This window comes from Dasypus novemcinctus, chromosome 8, assembly GCF_030445035.2.
Source record: "Dasypus novemcinctus isolate mDasNov1 chromosome 8, mDasNov1.1.hap2, whole genome shotgun sequence".
Lineage (NCBI taxonomy): Eukaryota > Metazoa > Chordata > Mammalia > Cingulata > Dasypodidae > Dasypus > Dasypus novemcinctus.
In genome coordinates this window covers 50,318,909-50,340,058 of record NC_080680.1, presented here as the reverse complement: position 1 = coordinate 50,340,058, position 21,150 = coordinate 50,318,909, and the positions used below count along the sequence as shown (strand labels likewise).

At 36.8% G+C, this 21,150-nt stretch overlaps 1 protein-coding gene across 16 annotated transcripts in view; it reads left to right on the top strand.

Annotated features, from left to right (window-relative positions):
- PTPRD (protein tyrosine phosphatase receptor type D) overlaps positions 1-21,150 on the top strand; it is a 537,728-nt gene that overhangs the window by 386,126 nt on the left and 130,452 nt on the right. For 7 of the 16 annotated variants that reach the window (XM_058301839.2, XM_058301842.2, XM_071216728.1 and 4 more), the window contains 5 exons: positions 2,082-2,669; positions 3,106-3,206; positions 4,342-4,601; positions 13,916-14,006; positions 19,501-19,710. In XM_058301839.2, the coding sequence (XP_058157822.1) occupies positions 2,082-2,669; positions 3,106-3,206; positions 4,342-4,601; positions 13,916-14,006; positions 19,501-19,710 (1,250 nt within the window). The remainder of the gene's footprint in view (positions 1-2,081; positions 2,670-3,105; positions 3,207-4,341; positions 4,602-13,915; positions 14,007-19,500; positions 19,711-21,150) is intronic. The other 9 variants (XM_012519131.4, XM_058301844.2, XM_071216729.1 and 6 more) reach the window with 3 other exon arrangements.

Genomic DNA, 21,150 nt, shown 5'->3' with positions numbered 1-21,150 from the left:
GAACAAGAAAGGACATGCCAGCGTCAGAAAACAAAAGGCATTAATCCAACCTAAGTGTTGTCTACCACAGCAGAATAGATGTGCATATTCATCAGCTCAGTGGGTTTTTTCCCCTTAGAATTTTCCAGTCCAGTGTATTTCTCCAAATTTCTCCATAGCAAAATTATAAGGTAAAACATCAGAAAACAAAAAAATACCTATATCTGACTGGCACATATTATTCAAATGTAGTCTTTATTTATGACTTATATCAAGGAAGAAAAAAACTTGTTATTCTAGCTTTATCTGCATCTTGTGGAAACAAGATGTTTGGTGTATGCTGTTAAGCAGTTCCTTGGAATCAGAATTGTAAAAAATTTTAATAAAACATATTGTCTCTAGGGAATGTTGAGAATTAATAGTTAGGTTTCTGTCCAATAGTTTTAACTGCATTTCATTTATGGAAGGATATATGCTTGGCTGAAAGCCCCAATTCACCATGAATTATTCTCAGCAGAAACTCAAGTTTTTTATATCGGGCACCAACACTGACATTTTTATGGGCAAATAATGTAAGTGCTGTCACATTCATAAAGAGAAATTAAGGATATTGTCCAATGACTACCTTAAAAGAATATTTTTAAATGAAAATATTTTTAAATATATTTAAAATGAAAATAAATGGGATAATTCTCCAATTTTTGAATGACTTGTATCCCAGGAGTTTACTTGTTGGTTGGTTGTTAAAACCTCTGAGTACGCTTTTCCATGAGAAACCCTGGCATAGGTGGTGTTCTGGTTGCAGGGTCAGCCTTCAACGCATGTGCATGCAACTGTCGTTACAGACTTCAGGAACTGTTCTTCCCGTACATTGCTGGTTAGCAGCTTTATGGGAACTTACCATCAACCTAACCAGTGTGTAAAATGAGCAAAACTATTTCTCCATTGGTTAGACACAGAAATATTGTAATGAATATGTTCTTGGGCAAAACACATCACCACCTGTGTCTCAACCTTCTGGAATAAAAAATGAGTTTACCCAGATAATTTTTGAGGTTAATATATTATACATTGTCTCATCGTCTTTCCTCTTTATTTTTTACCTTTATCTCCATCCCCATGATATAGATATTTTTTTATTGCTTGTCACCCATTAGTGTAAACTGCCCTCCCTTTCTACCATTCTTCTTCTCATTTCTATTACCTGATAAGTTTTGGTTCTGGCCATACTTTCTTCTCCCCCCCTCAACTCAGTCATTCCCAAAGAAACCACAAGGCTCTGAGTTGTTTATTAGCTCCTTGCTCTGTGGATACCAGGAGGAATTGCTCTCCATTTAAAAAAAAAAGACAAATGTAATAACAGTATGAGGTAGGTCTTAATATGAAGATGAAGAACTTGATTAGAATGACTAGGTGGATGGTAAAGTATAGATAAAAGTGCAAGCTAGAGATATAGAATGCAAAGCAACATTATTTTGTTTTTTAAACCTTTTCAGCTACAAAGCAATAGAGTTAAGTGATCTGTAGATTCAGACGGATTTGTGTTTTTAGGCACTTAATCTTTGACCATTGTCTACCTCCCTGAGCCTCAAAATTTCTTATTATATAAAATGGAGATAATAACTTATGAGTACGGTGAGGAGTGAGGACTGTAAATCAAATGAGACACCACATATAATGCTGTTAGCACAGTGCTTGATGCATTGCATGTACCTGATAAATATTCATTATAATTATTATTCTTATTAGCTGTATCTAATTAACTACTGTTTGCCTGGTTTGATTCTCTGTGGCATGAACCTTTATGTGTGGCACTCGAAATGTGAAGATGCTAAGCAATTCCTTTAAATTATTTCAATAATAATTCCTATTTTGTGTCAGCTATGAAATTCTAATATCCCAGCCTACCATAGTAAAGTAAGAGAGGGAGCATATTTCAACAAAGATATACATGTATATACCAAGCATTTTTGTTTGTTTATTTGCTTGCTTGTTTAAAATAAGGAAATGGAAATGCCAGTAGAGTGGTATTCCCATTTGTTGTGACAGGAAGGTGAACATTTATTTTGGTTGGCCTTACCTCTCTAAACTTTATGGTCCAGTTCCAGGGAAACCCCGGCTTGTGATTAACCACACACAGATGAATACTGCTCTCATCCAGTGGCACCCCCCCGTGGACACATTTGGACCCCTTCAGGGCTACCGTCTTAAATTTGGCCGCAAGGATATGGAGCCACTCACTACTCTTGAGTTCTCTGAGAAGGAAGATCACTTTACAGCCACAGACATCCACAAAGGAGCTTCTTACATCTTCAGGCTCTCAGCCAGAAACAAAGTGGGCTTCGGGGAGGAGATGGTGAAGGAGATTTCTGTTCCAGAAGAAGTCCCCACTGGATTCCCTCAAAACCTCCACTCAGAAGGCACCACTTCAACCTCTGTCCAGTTATCTTGGCAGCCACCTGTCCTGGCAGAGAGAAATGGCGTCATCACCAAGTACACACTTCTGTATAGGGATATCAACATCCCACTTCTTCCAATGGAGCAGCTTATTGTTCCAGCTGACAACACTATGACACTCAGTGGCTTAAAACCAGATACCACATATGATGTAAAAGTACGTGCTCACACGAGCAAAGGGCCCGGGCCATATAGTCCCAGTGTCCAGTTCAGGACACTGCCTGTGGATCAAGGTAGGATTTGTCTGCTTATGGCCTTCCTCCTTTAAAGGAATGTTGGTCTTTGGAAATCAGTGTTTTGAAGCTGTAAATAACTGATCGGCCCATTCGTATTAATAGGTTCAGCAAAAGCAAAAAGGTAAGGTATATAAAACTTAATACATTTTGGATGCCTTAGATTTCAGTTACAGAATGTCAAGCAAGTCTGGCTGACAGCACCCCAATGTTCTCAGGTAAGGAAAGCACAATATAGTTGACTGGATTGGAGAGAAAGGAGAGATCTTTTTGAGAATGGGGTGTTAAAATGAATACTCTAAACAGGTAGGCAAATCACACTTCTCTCTCTGATCAAAGTAGACAGCATCTAGCTTAAGCCCTGTGCTCCATGGTGGAAAAGGACAGGTCATACATATTTAGAAGTAGTTTCAATACACTGTTTTTCCTTTTCCAGCAGTGTTTGCAAAAAATTTTCATGTCAAAGCAGTAATGAAGACTTCAGTGTTGCTGTCTTGGGAGATTCCAGAGAATTATAATTCTGCCATGCCTTTCAAAGTAAGTTGTTTTCTAATTTGCGAAATATTATGGGTAAAAGTGGAGAGGGCAGTTCATCTGGGTAAGTTATTTACAAAGCATGCAGGCTGCTTTGATTTGGCCACACGTACTTGATGTTTTCATCAGTAGCTTTCACATTAGCGATTGCCTTTCGGTCTTCGGCAGTGTGACCTTTCCACTCTAATGAGGGATAGGAACTCAAATCCAGCGCTGGCATACTTGTAGGTCACCTGGAACCTCCCACTTAACTTTTTACATCTAAGCTCCTGCTTTTGTTTCTCTACCAGATAATGAAATTTACATGGTTTCTACCTATTTATAATACAATATTCTAGGTGTTTTTAAAATTTGTTTATTGGCCTAAATTCTCTGCACATTTTAAGCTCTGGTTTGCCATTGAGAGATGTTAGCATAAGGTACAATTTTATGAAATATGTAAAAAAGAAACCTTTCTTAAAGTAAAAATAGATTTAGGAACAGGCAAGGAAACCTTTAGGAAAAAAAAGTGGTATGGATAATACATAACCTGCAGCATTTCTGCATATGTTCAGTTAAGATCACAGTCCACTAACAGGTCGCATATTGGAAAGATATACCTTTCTTTGGCATGTGTTTTTTTTATTTCTACTTATTTCAAGTGACTTACAAGAATGCAATTAGATGTGGGATCTCAAACATATTCCCTTAATAATTGGTATTTTGACATTATTAACTATCCTTAGATGTGTAAGGAGAGATTGGTTGTTCTTTTTCTAAAAATATTATTTTAATAATATATATACAACATAAAATGTCCCCTTTTAACCACATTCAGATATGTTATTCAGTGTTTTTAATTACATTCACAATTTGTTGTACTACCATCACCATCATCCTTTACCGAAACTTTTCCATTACCCCAGACAGAAAATCTGTATGTGTATTTTTGAGAGATATTTAAATATTATATAATTACATAGCATGACCCAAAAGGAAATCTGATGATGCAGTCTCTATAATAATTGTGAATATTCATGGGCTTAGGAAGCTCTGGAAATTAGAATTGACATGTATACGTTTTCTGCAAGTTAAGTGTAAATTTGTTCAGAGTATATTTTACCTCTTTGATAACCAAACCTCTTTGGTTTCTCTCTAGATTCTTTATGATGACGGAAAAATGGTCGAAGAAGTGGATGGCCGAGCCACACAGAAGTTAATTGTCAACCTGAAGCCTGAGAAATCTTACTCATTCGTGCTGACAAATCGTGGGAACAGTGCCGGTGGGCTTCAGCACAGAGTAACAGCCAAGACTGCACCAGATGTACTACGTACAAAGCCTGCCTTCATCGGAAAGACCAACTTGGATGGCATGATTACTGTGCAGCTGCCCGAAGTACCTGCAAATGAAAATATAAAGTAAGTTGACAGAAGGGTTAGAGCTGAAGGAGCAGGGCTAGGAATTGTAGGTAAGCAAGAAAAGAAAATTATATCTCAGTATGATATTGGTTGCAAAAGAGTATTTTGCTATATATAGAGTGAAATATTCTCCTGCCTTGGCTCTCGGTTTTCGTACCCACACTCCACTACACTGTATTTTCATGTTGATTGTAACATTTTTTTTTAAGATTTTTTTATTTATTTCTCTCCCCTTCCCCCTCCCCCCAGTTGTCTGCTCTCTGTATCCATTCGCTGTGTGTTCATCTGTGTCCACTTCTATTCTTGTCAGCGGCCTGGGAATATGTGTCTCTTTTTTGTTGTGTCATCTTGCTGCATCAGCTCTCCATGTGTGCGGCGCCACTCCTGGGCAGGCTGCACTTTCACACTGGGCAGCTCTCCTTACCAGGCATGCGCCTTGTGCATGGGGCTCCCCTATGCAGGGGACACCCCTACGTGGCAGGGCACTACTTGTGCACATCAGCACTGTGCATAGGCCAGCTCCACATGGGTCAACGAGGCCCTGGGTTTGAACCGCGGACCTCCCATGTGGTAGGTGGACGCTCTATCCATTGAGTGTAGTCTGCTTCCCTTGATTGTAACACTGATTCTCATTTATTTAATAGGTATTTATTGAGCATTTTCTGTGCATCAGGAACAATGTTACTGAGTGGAAATAGAAAAATAGGTAAAACATAGGACTTAAAAATAAAGCAGTTTGTATTTTAGTATATAAAATAAGGAGAATATTTGAATAGCATTTGAAAAAATATGCTTACAGAGTACCATGGGATCTAAAAAACACAAGGAAATTAGAGGAGCAAAAGTGTTATGCAACACTGATGTGCTGAAAGGAGAAATTTCAACAAGTAAAAGTTTCAGGATGATGCTGGGAGAACAAAAACAGGACAGTTAGAAAGTTTCTCCTTTGGGTAGAGCTCAGTGTGGAGGTCACTGGGGCTGAAGTGGAAAAATAAACCTAATCACTTAAATAGTTTTTTCAAAGACATGTATGTAGTTGATACCAGAACCAATTGAAAGAAAAAAACATGTTCACCAAGTTATATTAAGTACCAGTCCTGTGGTGGAATCCAGATAATAGGAAATGAAGATGGTCCTAACAAGATTATGCTAATATGGAGCTCAGGAGAGCATTATGAAGCAGAAAAAGAAAACAAATCATATTGGAAAAAAATTGTGTCCTACAAATTCAAGATTCTCAGAAACACGTTCTAGCCAGGTCAGGGAAATGAAAAGAGCAAAAGACAAGACATATTTACTGGGCTTCTTAAAAATAACAGCTGAAAGTCACCCATTCTGTCTTCTAGGTTGGTTCATGAGGCAGTGGGTAAGTATTACAAGAAGCTCTGTGGTATGCCATGCCATTTGCAGTAGTTGGCACGTTTAGAAAGTTAGAAAGGCTATAGCTTTTTGTTCAGTATCCTACAGTAGAAAAGAGGGGAGGAAACAGAAATGATTGCAGAGTTGAGGAGTGGGTTTCTAACTTTTATTTAGGTTAAGGCTATCTGAAAGATTGCCTTTTTCTTTTATATATTTATTTCCAGCAAAATAGAGTAGTGATGGTTGAAGGCTGTTTTCTTTACCAACACAAAATTCTGGCTGAGATCACTGGGAGGTATTGAATCTCCAGCCCCCAGCTTCTCACCACCTAAACACAAAACTATTTCTTATAAATGTAATGCAGGTGCAAATCCTTGCTTCTGTATTCTGTCACACTTGGTTCTTGTGTTTTTTTGTGTGGAGAAGCTGGGCAACTCCCACAGAGAAAAGCTGAATTTCTCATGAAAGAGCTGTGTGCTTTCTCCAGGTGCTGGCACTGGGGAGTCTGTGGCACTTCAACCTTCTCTTTGAATAGATTTGGGAAGAGGCGAATGCCAGTCAGAAATAAGGTAATGCTTTCATGTTCAGAAGCAAGTTGTAGTGATAGAGGGAAACTTCTATGACTTTACAGGGCAGAATTTTAGTATAGGTGGTAAGAAAAAAATGTTCCACACAGATTTTACTAACAGAAAAAGCTGCCAGGAGCTGTCAAATATAAATTAAATTCATGGCAACCATTTTCTGTTCATACAAAATAGAAATAAAGAATATGGCCATTTTATAAAATTTTAAATTCTTTTGGCTCTCAGGTTCTCTAATTTTGCTTCCTTTTAAAAAGTAAAAGATATTCCTTGAAGCACAGCTTAGAAAGTTGCTTCATAAAATTTGTGGGCCACTGTTACTGCTATTAGCTAATCACATTTGTCAGTTGTGGAAGTAAAGCCTTAAATTTGTGTCATGCTTTATAATTTCCTGGGGATATTAAAATGTCTTATTTAAGCCCCACAGTAATCCTGTGAGGTATGTATTCTTCTACCCATTTATAGATGAGTATTTTACAAATGAGGAAAATGAGGCTTTAGACAATTAAGTAACTTACCTGACAACACACAGCTAGAAAGTTTTAAAGCCTTGATTTAAACACAGAAACTGGAGGGATCATTCACCCTGCTTTGGTCTCCCTATGGTAAATTAGTTTGAATTAGATAATATATGCCCAGATGACCATAGTGGGTAAAAAATATCAAAATTATGCAAGGAATGGCATTCATCATTAAATTGTGACACAGATTTTTAAACTTCCAGTTAAATAATGAGTTCACAAAATGCTAATAAGACTGCTAATACAAAAAGCCCAACTGAATTTGAAGTGGGACTGCCACAAAGGCCACAGCTTGCCTTCCCATGTAATTATATGGAGTTTGGGTCCCTTGATGATAACATATTAAATAAAATTAGTAAAACTTTACTTAATATAATTAAAATTCTGAAGGTTAGATTTAACTTATCTAATTAAACCTAATATACTGGGAAAACACAGCTTAGTTTATAAGGAGTTAGGGCTTTCCAGATATATTGATTTTGAAGTTATTTATTTTTCTTATATTAGTTTAATAGTTAAAGTCTGTGCTGAAAAGGATGTTTTGAGACTAAACTCCAGGCTCAAGCCAGACAGACAAATCAGAGTCTTAGAGTTTAATTTTAACCCATATATGAAGCTGATCTAGCACTGAACGCAATTTTTTTTTTCTCACTTCAAGTAAATTCTTTTAGGTCATATGACTTGTTTGATAAGAATTTCAGGACACATATTACCTCCCCATTTCACTCCTATCTGAATCATCTTCTCTTTCTTAATGTCCCATGAGATTAGAACAAGGTTCACCACTATAATGGCAAAGAAGAGAACATTTTTAGTAAAGAATTATAGTTTCTATAATCTCTATTTGACCATGATTGCTGGTTTGGAAAATGGAATAAAAGTTTTATGAGATTATATGAAGGTTAGAGGTTCTAATGCAGGAGAAGGACCCCAAAACTTTTTTGGCTTCATGATTTAAGAGAGACACATGTCCATGAGAATCACTGAACCCACATTCTTCCACTTTTCAATAGGAAAAAAAAAAATCCCCAGTGGTAAAAAGGAGAGATTATATGTACATTTGTTTTAGCAATATTTTTCTAAATATTTTAACATGTGGTAAAAAGCATAGAAAATTATAGACTAACAACAGGGTATTGGAATCATATAATAGGGATAATTGATCTAATCAGAGAGGTCAGAGAAGGTTTCACTTAGGAAATAATAAGTGAAGTGATATTTAAGAGAAGAGTTAATTTGAGACACATAACAGTGACAGAAGGTTATAGGAAGATGTAACAGGATGTGCCAAGATTTGATGACAGACTAGAGCAAGGTAAGATGAGAAGCTGAAAGCTGATGAGACTATTAACTCAGAGGGCATGGATAGATGGAGTCAGGCAAGATCCTGCAGGGTCTTAGAATGACTTTTGGTCTTTATTCTAGGAGAAATGAGGATGTGTTGAAATGTTTTACAAATGGTAGATGACATAATCAATTTGTATTTTTGAAATGGAATTTCAGAAACTGGACTAAAGGAAGCAAAAGTTGATGGAAAGAGAAAGTTAGGAGGCTAAGTAGTAATCCAGGCATGAGAAAATGGAATGAGGCTAGAGATGGAGGTGGAGAAAAGTGAATGCACTCCAGATAGGTTTTGGAAGTGAGGGGACTTGGTGACAGATTGGTTTTGAAGGAGGGAGCAAATGTAGATTGTCAGTGATGACACAGGTTTATAGTATGTATGCTGAAATGGATGGTGGTACAATTTTGGTAAAAGACTTAGTTTGAGAAGAGTATTACGTGTTCTGTTTTAAACATGGTAAATCTGAGGTACTTTTGTGATGTAGAAATGGAGATGCAAAGTTGGAATTGGATATACCTGTGGAGTTCAGAGGAGCATTGTGGGCTGGAAGATATGAATCTGTGAATCACATACAGGTGATAACTAGTGTCCTGAGCAGGAAATGAGATCACCCAGGAAGAATATAGTAAGTGAAAAGAGAATTCCTTGGGCAATGTGGAGAAATTCCACCATTAAACAGCTGTGCAGCAGATAATAAATCCTGCAAAGGCAGTAAGGATAGAGTGGTGGGAGAGGTAAGTAGAGAAACTAGGAGAGGTATGTCACAAGTGAGGAGCTGAGAATGTTTCCAGAGCGTTTTATGGAAATTGTGAGATTCTAATAACAGGTCAAGTGAGAAGAGGATCAGAAAACTCTCCATTGGATTTAACACCACTGAGATCACTTGAAGACACTGGCAATGGCAGTGATGTGCAGGAGCTAGAGTGTAGTTGTCTGGAAAGTGAGGTGAAGGTGAGAAAATGGTGAACAACAAGAACATGCAGCTATTTCAGAATTTTGATAATAAAGTATGATGAATGTGGTGGGATGTGGTTTCTTTTGCTTTTTAAATGTCAGGTATTTACACCTGATCTTAAGCCAATGACTAGAATCCAATGGGGATGGAGAGATTGAGATACATAAGAGAGAAATGATATAGTGCATGGTAAAGTTCCTAGGAAAGTGAGACATGGGAACCAATTTATGGAGTAGACATCCTTAAAAAGTAGGGGCAGCACCAAAAGAATTATTTTGATTGGGTACAAATATAGAAGGTTTGAAGTTTGGTAGACAGAAGATGAAGGAATTCTTGTCAGAAGGTTTCTGTTTTCTCTGTGTATAAGAGAGAAAGCCATCATAAGTAATGGAAATTCAAAGTCTGAACCTAGAGAACAAAGTTTGAGAAAGTTATTGTGGAGAATGTCAGGGTTAGGTAACTTGAGAAGTTGTGGTGAGATTGCGAGGGAGTGTTGAGGACCTATTTGAGTTTGTAGATCATTATTTTGCCCTGATGGATTATATTCTCCAGCTGTATTCAGCTGCTTGGGTTCAAGCACAAAGAAAGACAACCAGAGCTTTCAGTGAAGATGGAGTGTAGGATGTGGGCTTTGAAAGGAAGATTTCAAAGATAAGGGAACCCAGACCTTATAAATGGGCCAGCCCTGTGAAAATTGAAATCACCCAGGATGATGGCAAAATTTTGGAGAAAAGAAAGTGTGGTGGTTTGAAGATGTGTGTACCCCAGAAAAAAACATGCTCTTAAATCTACTCCATTTCTGTGGGTGTGAACCCACTGTACGTAGAAGCTTTTGATGAAGTCCCTTCAGTCAAGATGTGTCCCAGCCCAATCAGGCTGGGTCTTATTTCTATTATTGGAGTCCTTTATAAGTGGAACAAAATTCAGACAGGGGGAGAGAAAGCCACAGGGAGTAGCCAGAAGTTGAAATTCGGCAGAACCCAAAAGAGAATGGAGAGGCCAGGAGAAGCCACTCTGTGTCTTGCCATGTGTTGAAGGAGCAAAGTACCAAGGATTGCCATCAGCCAAGCCCAGAACACCAGTCTTTGGGAAGAAAGTATCACCTTGGTGATGCCTTTATTTGGACTTTCTTTTAGCCTCAAAATTGTGAACAATTAATTTTTATTCTTAACCAGGGGTCTGTGAGCTTGAATTGAAATTCCAAAAAAGAACAAAATACAATATTCTTGTGGGGACGTGTTGGTGTGTGGGTGTGATATATTTATTGAATAATACACAGTATAGTGTGGACTTATAAGGGGTCTGTGGTTTTCACCTAAATGGCAAAGAGGTCCGTGGAACAAAAAAGGTTAAGAAACCCTGGTTTAATACAACCCATTTCACAGTATTTGTATGAACAGCCAAGAAACTAAAACATGAAGACTGTGGATTCTGCAAAACCATCTTAAAATAGAGAAAAAGGGTTGCTGGGGAAGTTGTTAAAACAAAAATCATGGAGAGAAGGGTATAATATTGCTGAATTACAATGGACTTCAAAAAAAGGAAAGGGTGTCTTTTGTTGTATTGTGGTGGTGAGAGGGTGGAGGATGCTTGCCTGGAAGAAGCAGTGAGAGCCAGGAAAGAAACAGACCTCAAGCCCTGACTCTGAGGTTCATGGTGAGGAGCAGGGCTGACTAAACAGCCCCCACATGAGAAGAGTGCAAGGGAAGCCGTATCCGCAGGGTTCTTTACAAAGTTCTGGTAGCCAGGAACAGAATGGAAATGTGTGGATTTAGACCCAGGCAAAACTTTCAATAATTATGAGTTCAGAATTCCCAGTGTCCCATCTCTTTCCATGTGCAAGAGCTGTGTTTCTGAAGCTGGCTCCACTTTGACACTATAGACTGATACTTTAGAGATCAGTGGCGAGAAAAGGTTATGGCTATATGGCCATGCTGTTAATTAATTACTGAGGGGGAGGCTGTTCAAGTCTTATCCCAGCTGTAAGGAATAGGAATAGTTGGGGTGTGCTGCAGAAGCCACAATGGATTCTTTTTTCATGTACAAAATTGGCAATTCAATGTATGAAGGCAGAAGAAAAATTAATAGAATTCATCACCTTAACCTTGATTTACAAGATTCTGAATGAGGACAATGAGAGCTGTCTGATAATGCACAGTATCATTACCGTAGGCAAAGAGAAGCTCTCCTGACGTGCTATTCGTAGTGAAAAGCAAGAGGTTTCTTGACAAGTGTGTTTATCAAGTACATCTGCAGTGTTATTTTGAATGCTCAGTTGCAGCCTCTGTCATTCTTCTCCATGCTCATTTAACATGATAGACTTGTTTGGCAAATCCTTCAGGTGGTGGGAGGACAGGAAGAGGAGAAAGCTTTTTCTGGATCATAAAATAAAAGATATCGGCCTCTCTCACATACTCAACCCTCTTCTTTATCCTCACCCTCCTTGATCGCCTTGACTGTTTGTAGTAAAATAAATAATTAAATGACTAGGCAATGCAATCCTTTGCATCTGTTGAATTGGTCAGAGCACCATGGAAAAGGTGGTGTGGTCTAATTATCTGGTTTGACTTAAATTCTGGATTAGGCCAAAAAAAATCAAAGTTTGACAAGTTCTAAACACTCATCTCAGGGAGTTTTGCCCTGACCTAGTGAAAAAGACACTTGAGCTGTGTCTTTCCCACTTTGGTGATTAGTACTAGCCAATAGCAGCTGCTATTGGTTTAGTTTACATGCCACACATGGTTCTAAGCTTTTAGTTTTAATGTATTTTCCCAAAATAGCAATCTGATTTTACTCCCATTTTTTAGAATATGCAACCAAGATTCAGGGATGTTAAATGTTCATCCCAAGAGCACTCAGCAAATTAGTGGTACAGCCATATTTCTGAGCCAGATACTTCTTAAGATACCATTTAATCAGAACAATTTAGAACACCTCTGTCTAACAAATATTGTGCAAGCTACAATTATATCTTAAATTTCCTAGTACCTACAGTAAAGAAGTGAAAAGAAACAGGTGAAGTTAACTTTAATAAATATTTTAATACAACTTGTCCCAAATATTATCTCTTCAACATGTAATCACATAAAAAATTATTACTGAGATACTTTTCCTTTCACACTAAACCTTTAAAGTTCAGTGTGTGGCACATCAATTCAAGTGTTTCATATCTGCCAGAGATGTAGTAGCTACTGTACTGGTTATACAGCTCTAGCTCTGTTTAGGAAAATAGAGTTCTTCACCACAGAGCTTGCTGAGTTTTCTTTTTTACAGGTTTTGCTTTGATACTTTGATATGAGCATAAAGAAACCTTCCCATGTGTGCTGGTGGTATCTGTGATACAGGGTTGGTAGCTCTCCTTTCTCCTCATCCATGTCTTCTCTATGGCAGCCATCTCTTCCGAGAGAGAGAAAGAGGGTTTATTTTTACAGTAAATCTCCAAAATATTTGTGGAGTCCTTAGGAAATACTTTATGGTACATTGAGTAAATTTTATGAAGAGAGAGACTATTGCCAAGATTAAGATAAATGGAGGTTTGAATCTCCCTACCATCTGTTTTTCCTTGTACAATTATTTGATCTCTCTGGATCTCTCTTTTTGTCTGTTATCTGTTCTTGTAGGATTGTTGAAAAGGCAGAATGAGAGCATGCATTTAACTCAGTACCTGAGAAGAAAGTGATTCATAAGTGCTAATTATTATTATTATGGACTGTGTTCAAAGTTCTTATATCAATACTACCAAAAATTGTAATGAACAATGTCCCTAACCATAAATACAAGTACAAGGAGTAAACTAATACTGAAGTTACAAAACGAGTTCACAAATAACTCATGTATATTTGTGAATGGGTACCTCCATATATTACCTAAATTTTATTTTGACTGCTTTCAGTATGAGATTGTTATCTTTCCCTGTAGATTCATTACATTGAGATCTATTATGAGGGTACTGAAATCATGATCTCAAATTTTCTCAGTGCTCAGCTTTAAAGTTTGGAATTAATTGGGTTGAAAGGCAGGGGTAGGGTACATCTTACTTCGTGAAATTTTTATTTTATAAATAATTATGTTGTTTATTTTTATACAAATTAAAGTACTTTGGATAAACAAAATAATAAAAATGATAAGTATCTGCATGAGTGAAGAGTAATTTTTATTATATATTCCTTCAAAAGAATTCCTTTTAAAAATTAATGTCATAGAAAATATTTGGTTCAGCAGCTTGTGGTGGTAAATTTCAGTATACCAGCCTTGTACGTGTCCAGCACTAGGTCCTAACAAACTGTGACTGCTCTATTCATGATATCTAATAAAGAGCAGTCAACCATGGTAATATTACAATACAAGATCATCGAAGTCACACATAAATGTCTACCCAGGTTGTTTTAAAATTGAACAAACAGGTGGCTATTTGTCACTTACGTAAGAAATAGACAAGTCACTCCATATCCATAATGTCTTCAGCCTCAATCACTGATCTGTGGAAGATTTAAGGATATATTCATTTTCTTTTCACTCTGAACTAACCTTATTTTTATCTATCCATACTTTCACAGAGGTTACTACATAATAATTGTGCCTTTGAAGAAATCACGTGGGAAATTTATCAAGCCATGGGAGAGTCCAGATGAAATGGAGTTAGATGAGGTAACCATGTCTTTGTTCATTGTGTCTTTCATTCATCATTTAATTTATTCAACACTGCCCTCCCCCTTGTAGTATCTCATCAGGGTGCTGACTTCCTCACAGCTGACAGGTCAGGCTGTGAGCACAGTAGCCTCCAGGGGTCCCAACTAAGATTCGATTGCTTTAGTTAAAAGACGATAAGCTGCAGTAAGGCTTACAATCTGTCTTATCTTTGCTGACCTTAATGTTTTGCTCCTTGCCACTTGCTAAACATGATGCCGAGGCATGATAGGTGAAGGGAATGCCAGCAAAGACTTAATCACTATGGCTGTGAGCTCCAAGATCCACGTCATGTGTGTGACAGTACCTAATACTATTTTTTTTTTAATTTTAATTTTAATTTATTTTTAATTGATTTTGTAAAAATGTTACATTAAAAAAAAATATATATATGAGGTCCCATTCAGCCCCCCCACCCCCACCCCACCATTCCCCCCCCAGCAACACTCACTCCCCTCATCATGACACATCCATTGCACCCGGCAAGTACATCTCTGGGCATCTCTGCACCTCATGGTCAATGGTCCACATCATGGCCCATACTCTCCCACTTAATACCACTTCAGCATTCGCCGTACTGTGTGGTCTTCATCAGGTTTCCACACAATTCTGCTGATTAGCCGATATTAACATTATTCTTTATCCCATAGGTTCTCAGAATTTAAAAATGCATTAAACTGTGGAGGAAAACAAAACAAATTTGCAGAATTTTTAGTGCAGAAAGAAATACACTGTAAAGGACAGGGCAACACTAAATAGTATGAGTTTAATTTCTAAAATCTGACAATTATAGGTACATGTTAATTTGTACTCACTTTACTCCCGAGGAGCTATTTATAAATTTGTTCTTTGAAAATTAATATATAATATGAGGAACCAGATCCCATTATTACATACTTTTATTTAGATGAGAAATCTACAATCCAGACCAGTTAAACCCAGTCCTCAGAGAGCCAGTTAATGGCTAAAGGTCTCATTTTGAAATATAGGAGAAGATTTTGCTACTTTAACATGATGTTGTTTCATATCAGTTCATAAAGCAAATAACCAGACTCCCATTTGGGGCAATATGATATTTTAACTTACTGGGTGTATTTACAACATTCAACATATCTTAAAACCCAGCCTGTTATTTCTAGGCATATTCTCAACCTCAGGTTAGTACTAACAGGGCGAGACAAAGGGGAAATTCTTCCACTGTCTCACAGTGAAGCGGTGTTTATTTTATACATGTCTGCATGAAGGAGACACTGATCTGACAGATGAGGGCTGTTAGCTTCGTTTGGCAGACAGATATCATCTCTAGGAGTGTGGTTCATCACCCCCCACTTCATTTTATCTGAGTTAAATTTAATCAAGTCAAGTAGGGGAGATGAGTTCAGGGGCTAAGCCTATGCTTTGTGTCACTGTCTTGTGATTAGATCAGCACGGGATGGGTGTAAGATTCCCCAGACACCATTCCATAATGTCAAATAATTTAGGTATGTTATGAATTGAATTCCTGTTGATAATAAAAGGACAAAATCATTATTCTGAGATATTGGAGGAAATGCAGCCCTTCATCTAAGGATACAAATGATCAGCAGATCTTTTGTAAGCATGTCTAATCAAGACATGATTTTAGTTGCAACTACCAAATCATTTAACTCCTGAAATATTGCACATCATTTTAATCAGTTCTCAGCTGAATTATAGAATTAGCACCATCCCATTTTAATTGGAGTTGTATTTAAAATATAAAGGCTATTTTTATAATCTATGGATCTTTTTACACATATATATTTTAAATAGCTATTTGTCAAGGCATTGAGAACCAAGCAAAAAATAACAGCAAATGCTTTTAAGTAATAAACTATCCTTAGAAATAGAGCCATTTCGTAAAAGCTGATTTGCTTTTACAGCCAGGTTTTAACCTCCAAAATAGACAGCAATGCTAATAGATTAAAGTACAGGGCTATATGACATTGAACTTTTCTGCAATTAAATTCGATGGGTCTGTGCCACTGATTGCCATGGCAAAGGGTCATTTTAATCATCCCACACGTTGTGGTGCATTAATCTGTATAATAGTTTGATAAAGAACATTTATTAATTCAAAATTTTGGGGTCAGGATGGGTTGTTTCCCACTTTTCTTACTGATATAATTGAGACCACATTGTAGAATTAATGGTGGAAGAAATAAGATATGCATTGACTGGAAAATGAAAATTATTTCTGATAAAGAACTAAAGCCCTTGATATATCTCCTGGAATTACCTCCAATACATCTTATAACTATTGTGGAGGGGAGCAAATGAAAGTAGGCTAATAGCCTTACTTTATGCTTATTCATCCAGTTTCTGATCCCTACAGACAGGTTTTTTTTTTCCTACCATGGATAATAAAAGCATTGTAGTAATTTTATCTATAGCTTGGTACTGCCAGGTTTGACAAAGCAGTGTTCCTCTCTTAAATGTATTTGGCCAAGTGATTTTTTATAAAGGCCTATAACTCAAATTGTTGGAAGTATATCATTGAATAGAAGGGTCGCCTAAGGGAATTTCCACATGTATGCCTCATATCTAGGCCCATAAAAATGGAAAGAGGCTTTCTAAACAGAGTTACTCTCAAAATTATCTTCTGAGCTCATTTGTCCTTTGTCTGGGAATACTCTGTACCTGATAAATTCCTAGACTGAATCTCCTGTTGTCAAGGTCAGATTTGGCAGAACAGACATTGATAGTCACAATGAATTTTGGACAGAATCACTCACAAAATGTTAGCTATATTTAATTCAGGGCAGATCTTGTAATATATCATTAGCTTTTCAGTGTGTTGTACTTCAATGTCTTGCCTTAAAATAATGTATTTGTTCGTGGTAGTAACAACAGCAAACTGGCTAACTTTGGTGTCATTTGTACACACTTAAACTACCTAAAGTATAATGCAGGAAGCATCCTACAGAGATTAAGCAAACCTGCAGGGGCAGAGTCGATGTTCCAGGTTTGACCTTAATGAATGACTGCATTTGGTTTCAGGATCCAGACAAATCAAATATTTTATTCTGAAGTACTTCCTCTGGTTCTTTCAAAGAAACCCTAGCAAAAGGTACTCATGGGAATGACAGTGATGTGGATGAATTATGACAGTCACCTACATCTGAAATATGAATGAAATAAAGCTAGGGTTTGATCAGTGAGGTGGAAGTGGCGACATGGTCACAAACAAATGATGGTAGATGTTTTTTATTAACCAACTTTCAAAAAGCTGTTCAGCTTATCTGTAGTATATTTGATCTCAAAGTAATAGGCTACAATCATTTACCGTATATCAACACTAACCTATAATGGCTTTTCAAGTAAAATATTTCATTGGATTTTTGGCATCAGAGTTTTTAAAATAAGCATGTTGGAAAAATCCGGGAAAAGAAAATCTCAGTTCATATACATCTGTGAATGAAAGCAAGTCAATGAAAGCTGATACACAAATGGGGGTTTGTGTCTGTGTATGCCTAAATATAGACTGAGTTAAAATGATTTAGATTATCAGAGATTAAATATCACACATGTTTCTTGATATTGTCAACTATTAAGTATTACAATATGGTTGAAAAATTCTCATGTAATTGCATTTTGTTTCACAAATTGGAGTCCAATCTGTAAAATGGGAATAATAATAATAACCTACCTTATAAGTATATTGTCAGAAGTAAATGAGCTAATACTTATTTAGGTACCCTAGAACTGGCATGTAGTAACTGCTTAATAGATGGTCATTATTATTATTTTTATTGTAAAATTATCAGTATTATCATTATTAACACAAGTATGCTGAAATTTGATCACTGCATTGAAAGACATTGCTGAATAAGTTTCTGGCTTAACTTTTATTGGTCAATTACTGCATAATTGATCAGCCTATCTGAATTTATCATCAGTTACTCCAAATCAGCTGAACAGATGATGCTCAATCTATTATGGTTTTCACAAAAGAGCTCACATTTTAAGTGCAATGATGAGATGAAATGTCACATAAAATTTTGGAACTTTACATATTAATAATTACTCAAAAAAAGCCTGGACACAAAATATCTATACAGCCACAAGAGTGGATTTTACATTTTTAGGTTGCAGTTTTCAACCAGCTGGACACCTTTACTAATCCCAGTCTAGGAGAGACCCTAGTATATCATTGGGTTCCTCGCTGAAGGACTCCATGTTTGCCATATATACATTCAGTAGCCAGTATTATCACAGAAACCTGGTCTTGATTATGCCATGTTCTCAGTCTGCCCAGTAGCTGTCACTATTTTGTTTTTTACAATATCACTTCCATTTATAAAAACAAGCATAATAAATAGTTTGTCACAATGTTCCAATGAGTACCTTAATTTTGTTGATCAAAATGAAGACAAGATTCATTCCATTTTCCAGTTTGCCCTCAGAAACAGTCTTTGCTGCACAGAAATTTAAACCAATCAAATCAAATCTTACCAAGTAACCAAGACACATACAGACTTCTATATCCCAGTTTATCCTTATGCAATGCCAGTATTTAATGGGAGAAGACAAAGGTAAGGTCAACCTAATTTTGAAAGCAGTGGTAATAAGATATCATTAATTTGTGGTTTTCTTCAAACAGAAGATTCTGTGCAAAACAACAGATTACCCAAAGATCATTTCTACTCTTTTTTTAGAAATACTTGAAGGATGTATATGCATATGCATGAATTTGGGTTTTTATTTTTCAGGGTAATATTAAAATTACAATTTACCTACCATGCCTATATATTACCTGGCAAGATAATTCAGCCTTCCAAGAAATCTAGATGCCAGAAGAAGCCACATAATAAAATGTGAGGATCCACACCCCAAGTGGTTAATCAAGGAACTAAGTCTAGGAAGAAATGGCTAAATAAACAATGATATCTATTTAAGTTAGATCAAAATTAAAATAAATTGTGCATTAGACTTTGCTTCTGTTGATTTAAAGGAATTAGCATCATGCAAATTACCTAATGTCTAAGAATAATCTAAAATGGTACTAACCTTCTATAATTTGGTCTTGCTTAATGGCTTAGGTGGATCTGAGGTTAATACTTGATTAATAAATGCCCCCATAAGGCAGGCTTTTATGAATCAAAAGGAGTCTTTCCCTTAGATAAGTTCCAGTGCACTATTACCCTTTGGAAGGATTTCATTAGTGTGGACAGTGAGCCACCAGTAAAGGATCTAACTGTCCTGTGTTTATAGCCTGGGACTTGCAATAGCAGGCCTGTGTCTTACCTTAACAGGAAGGCTCACATTTGAAAGATCACGAGAATGGATATTTAGTGATGCTGATGTGCTACATGAAACATGAACAATTGCATTTGGATTGTTCCCACTCTTCAATTAATTTCTCCCACTAAACTGTCAATAAATTTGGTTATTGTTGTTAACAGTACTGTTTCTGTCTCTCGCTATTGTCCTTAAGCTGCTGAAGGAAATATCTAGGAAGCGCAGAAGCATCCGTTATGGGAGAGAAGTTGAATTAAAGCCATATATCGCTGCTCACTTTGATGTCCTTCCCACTGAGTTCACCCTGGGGGATGACAAACATTATGGTGGATTTACAAACAAGCAACTCCAAAGTGGTCAAGAATATGTCTTCTTTGTATTAGCAGTGATGGAACATGCAGAATCTGTAAGTTAATTATATTGATATCTCTTTCCTATGGTATTATTATGCATTTTCAACAAAATATGGTCAGTTAAAGATATACAGGTATAGCCATCCTAATTCTTTTCTCATGAACCTTCATTAAAATGTAATAAATAACAAGCTGCCTACTCTTTGAACATTGTTGAGTATGTTGCTTGAGATTTCAGTACGAATAAGACTGTTTCTGATGACGGGATTTAGGTAGACTTCTAGTACATGAACTGTCAAATTGATAGGTCATATTTCTTGAGGCCCTTTGATGCAGTTCACAAATTTATAGCAGGGTGATAGCCATTACTGCTCATGATTTAAAATGACTCTTCTCATTTTGTATAACATATGATGGATGTTAGCCCATGTGATAACAGTGGCAACTAACAAGCTCTGAAATTCAACATAGCATATTTCTAGGCATTTGAGAATATTGACTTTGGGAAGGGATTATATATTTTTTCCTGTAACTGTCATTGAGACCACAATGCTCTCTACCAGATTCACTGGGAAAGTCTGTTTAGGAAGAGGCATGTACTGGCAGATTCTTTAATTATGGCAATTTATTAGGGCTTTATCAGTGAAAAGCTAAGAAAGTCAGAAAATAATTCAATAAAATGGAGAATACCTAAGGTACTCTAAATAATGAGTTGTCTTCTTTTATGTAATTCATCTTGCTCTTATGTAGTTTTATGCTTGAGTTGCTTTAAATGTTAGAGAGAGAGAAATTGTGGGTGGGAAGGGGGGCTGGATTTTGAAGTGGCAGTTCATGTTAACATTTAATATATATATTCTAAACTGTATCCTTCTAATCAGGGCCTAAATCTGACAGGTGTGGCAACTCAGTTGTGCCCGTCACTCTCCATATTTAAGAAGTTCATGATATATCAAAGGTTTCTCCACATCAGGTCTTAGTGCAGACAGTGGGGTTTCTCTTTCAATGACTGAAGGAATTCCCCTGTGGAAAATCAAAACACAGAGGCAGCCCTTCTGTGTGGTTTACCTTTGTGTGCAGAATGTCATTTGAAGGCAAAGTGTCAGGCTTCCTGGAATTTTTAATGCTGGATATCCTTTCTTTTTCTAGAGGAAGGTTTTAAGGCAGCACATCAAGGGAATGGAATGTTGGAAATCATCTTTATCTCTTTTTCAAATGACTTTTAGATATTTGAGCGGAATTTTCTTTAATTAGCTCTAGGAATGTTTCAGAAAACACTTACAGAACACTGACGTAGATCAGAGCATTCAAGTGCAGAGAAAAGAAATCTCAACAGATCATCCAGGATGACTCAACCCCTGACAGACTCTGCTTTCTAATCTCTCCTAAACGTTTCCACCAAGTGTTTAAGTGTGTCACTGTTGATGAAGAGTCTCTCTCTTCCCTTCATATGTCATCTTTCTGGTTCATTAACTATCTAATTAGGATTTTTCCCC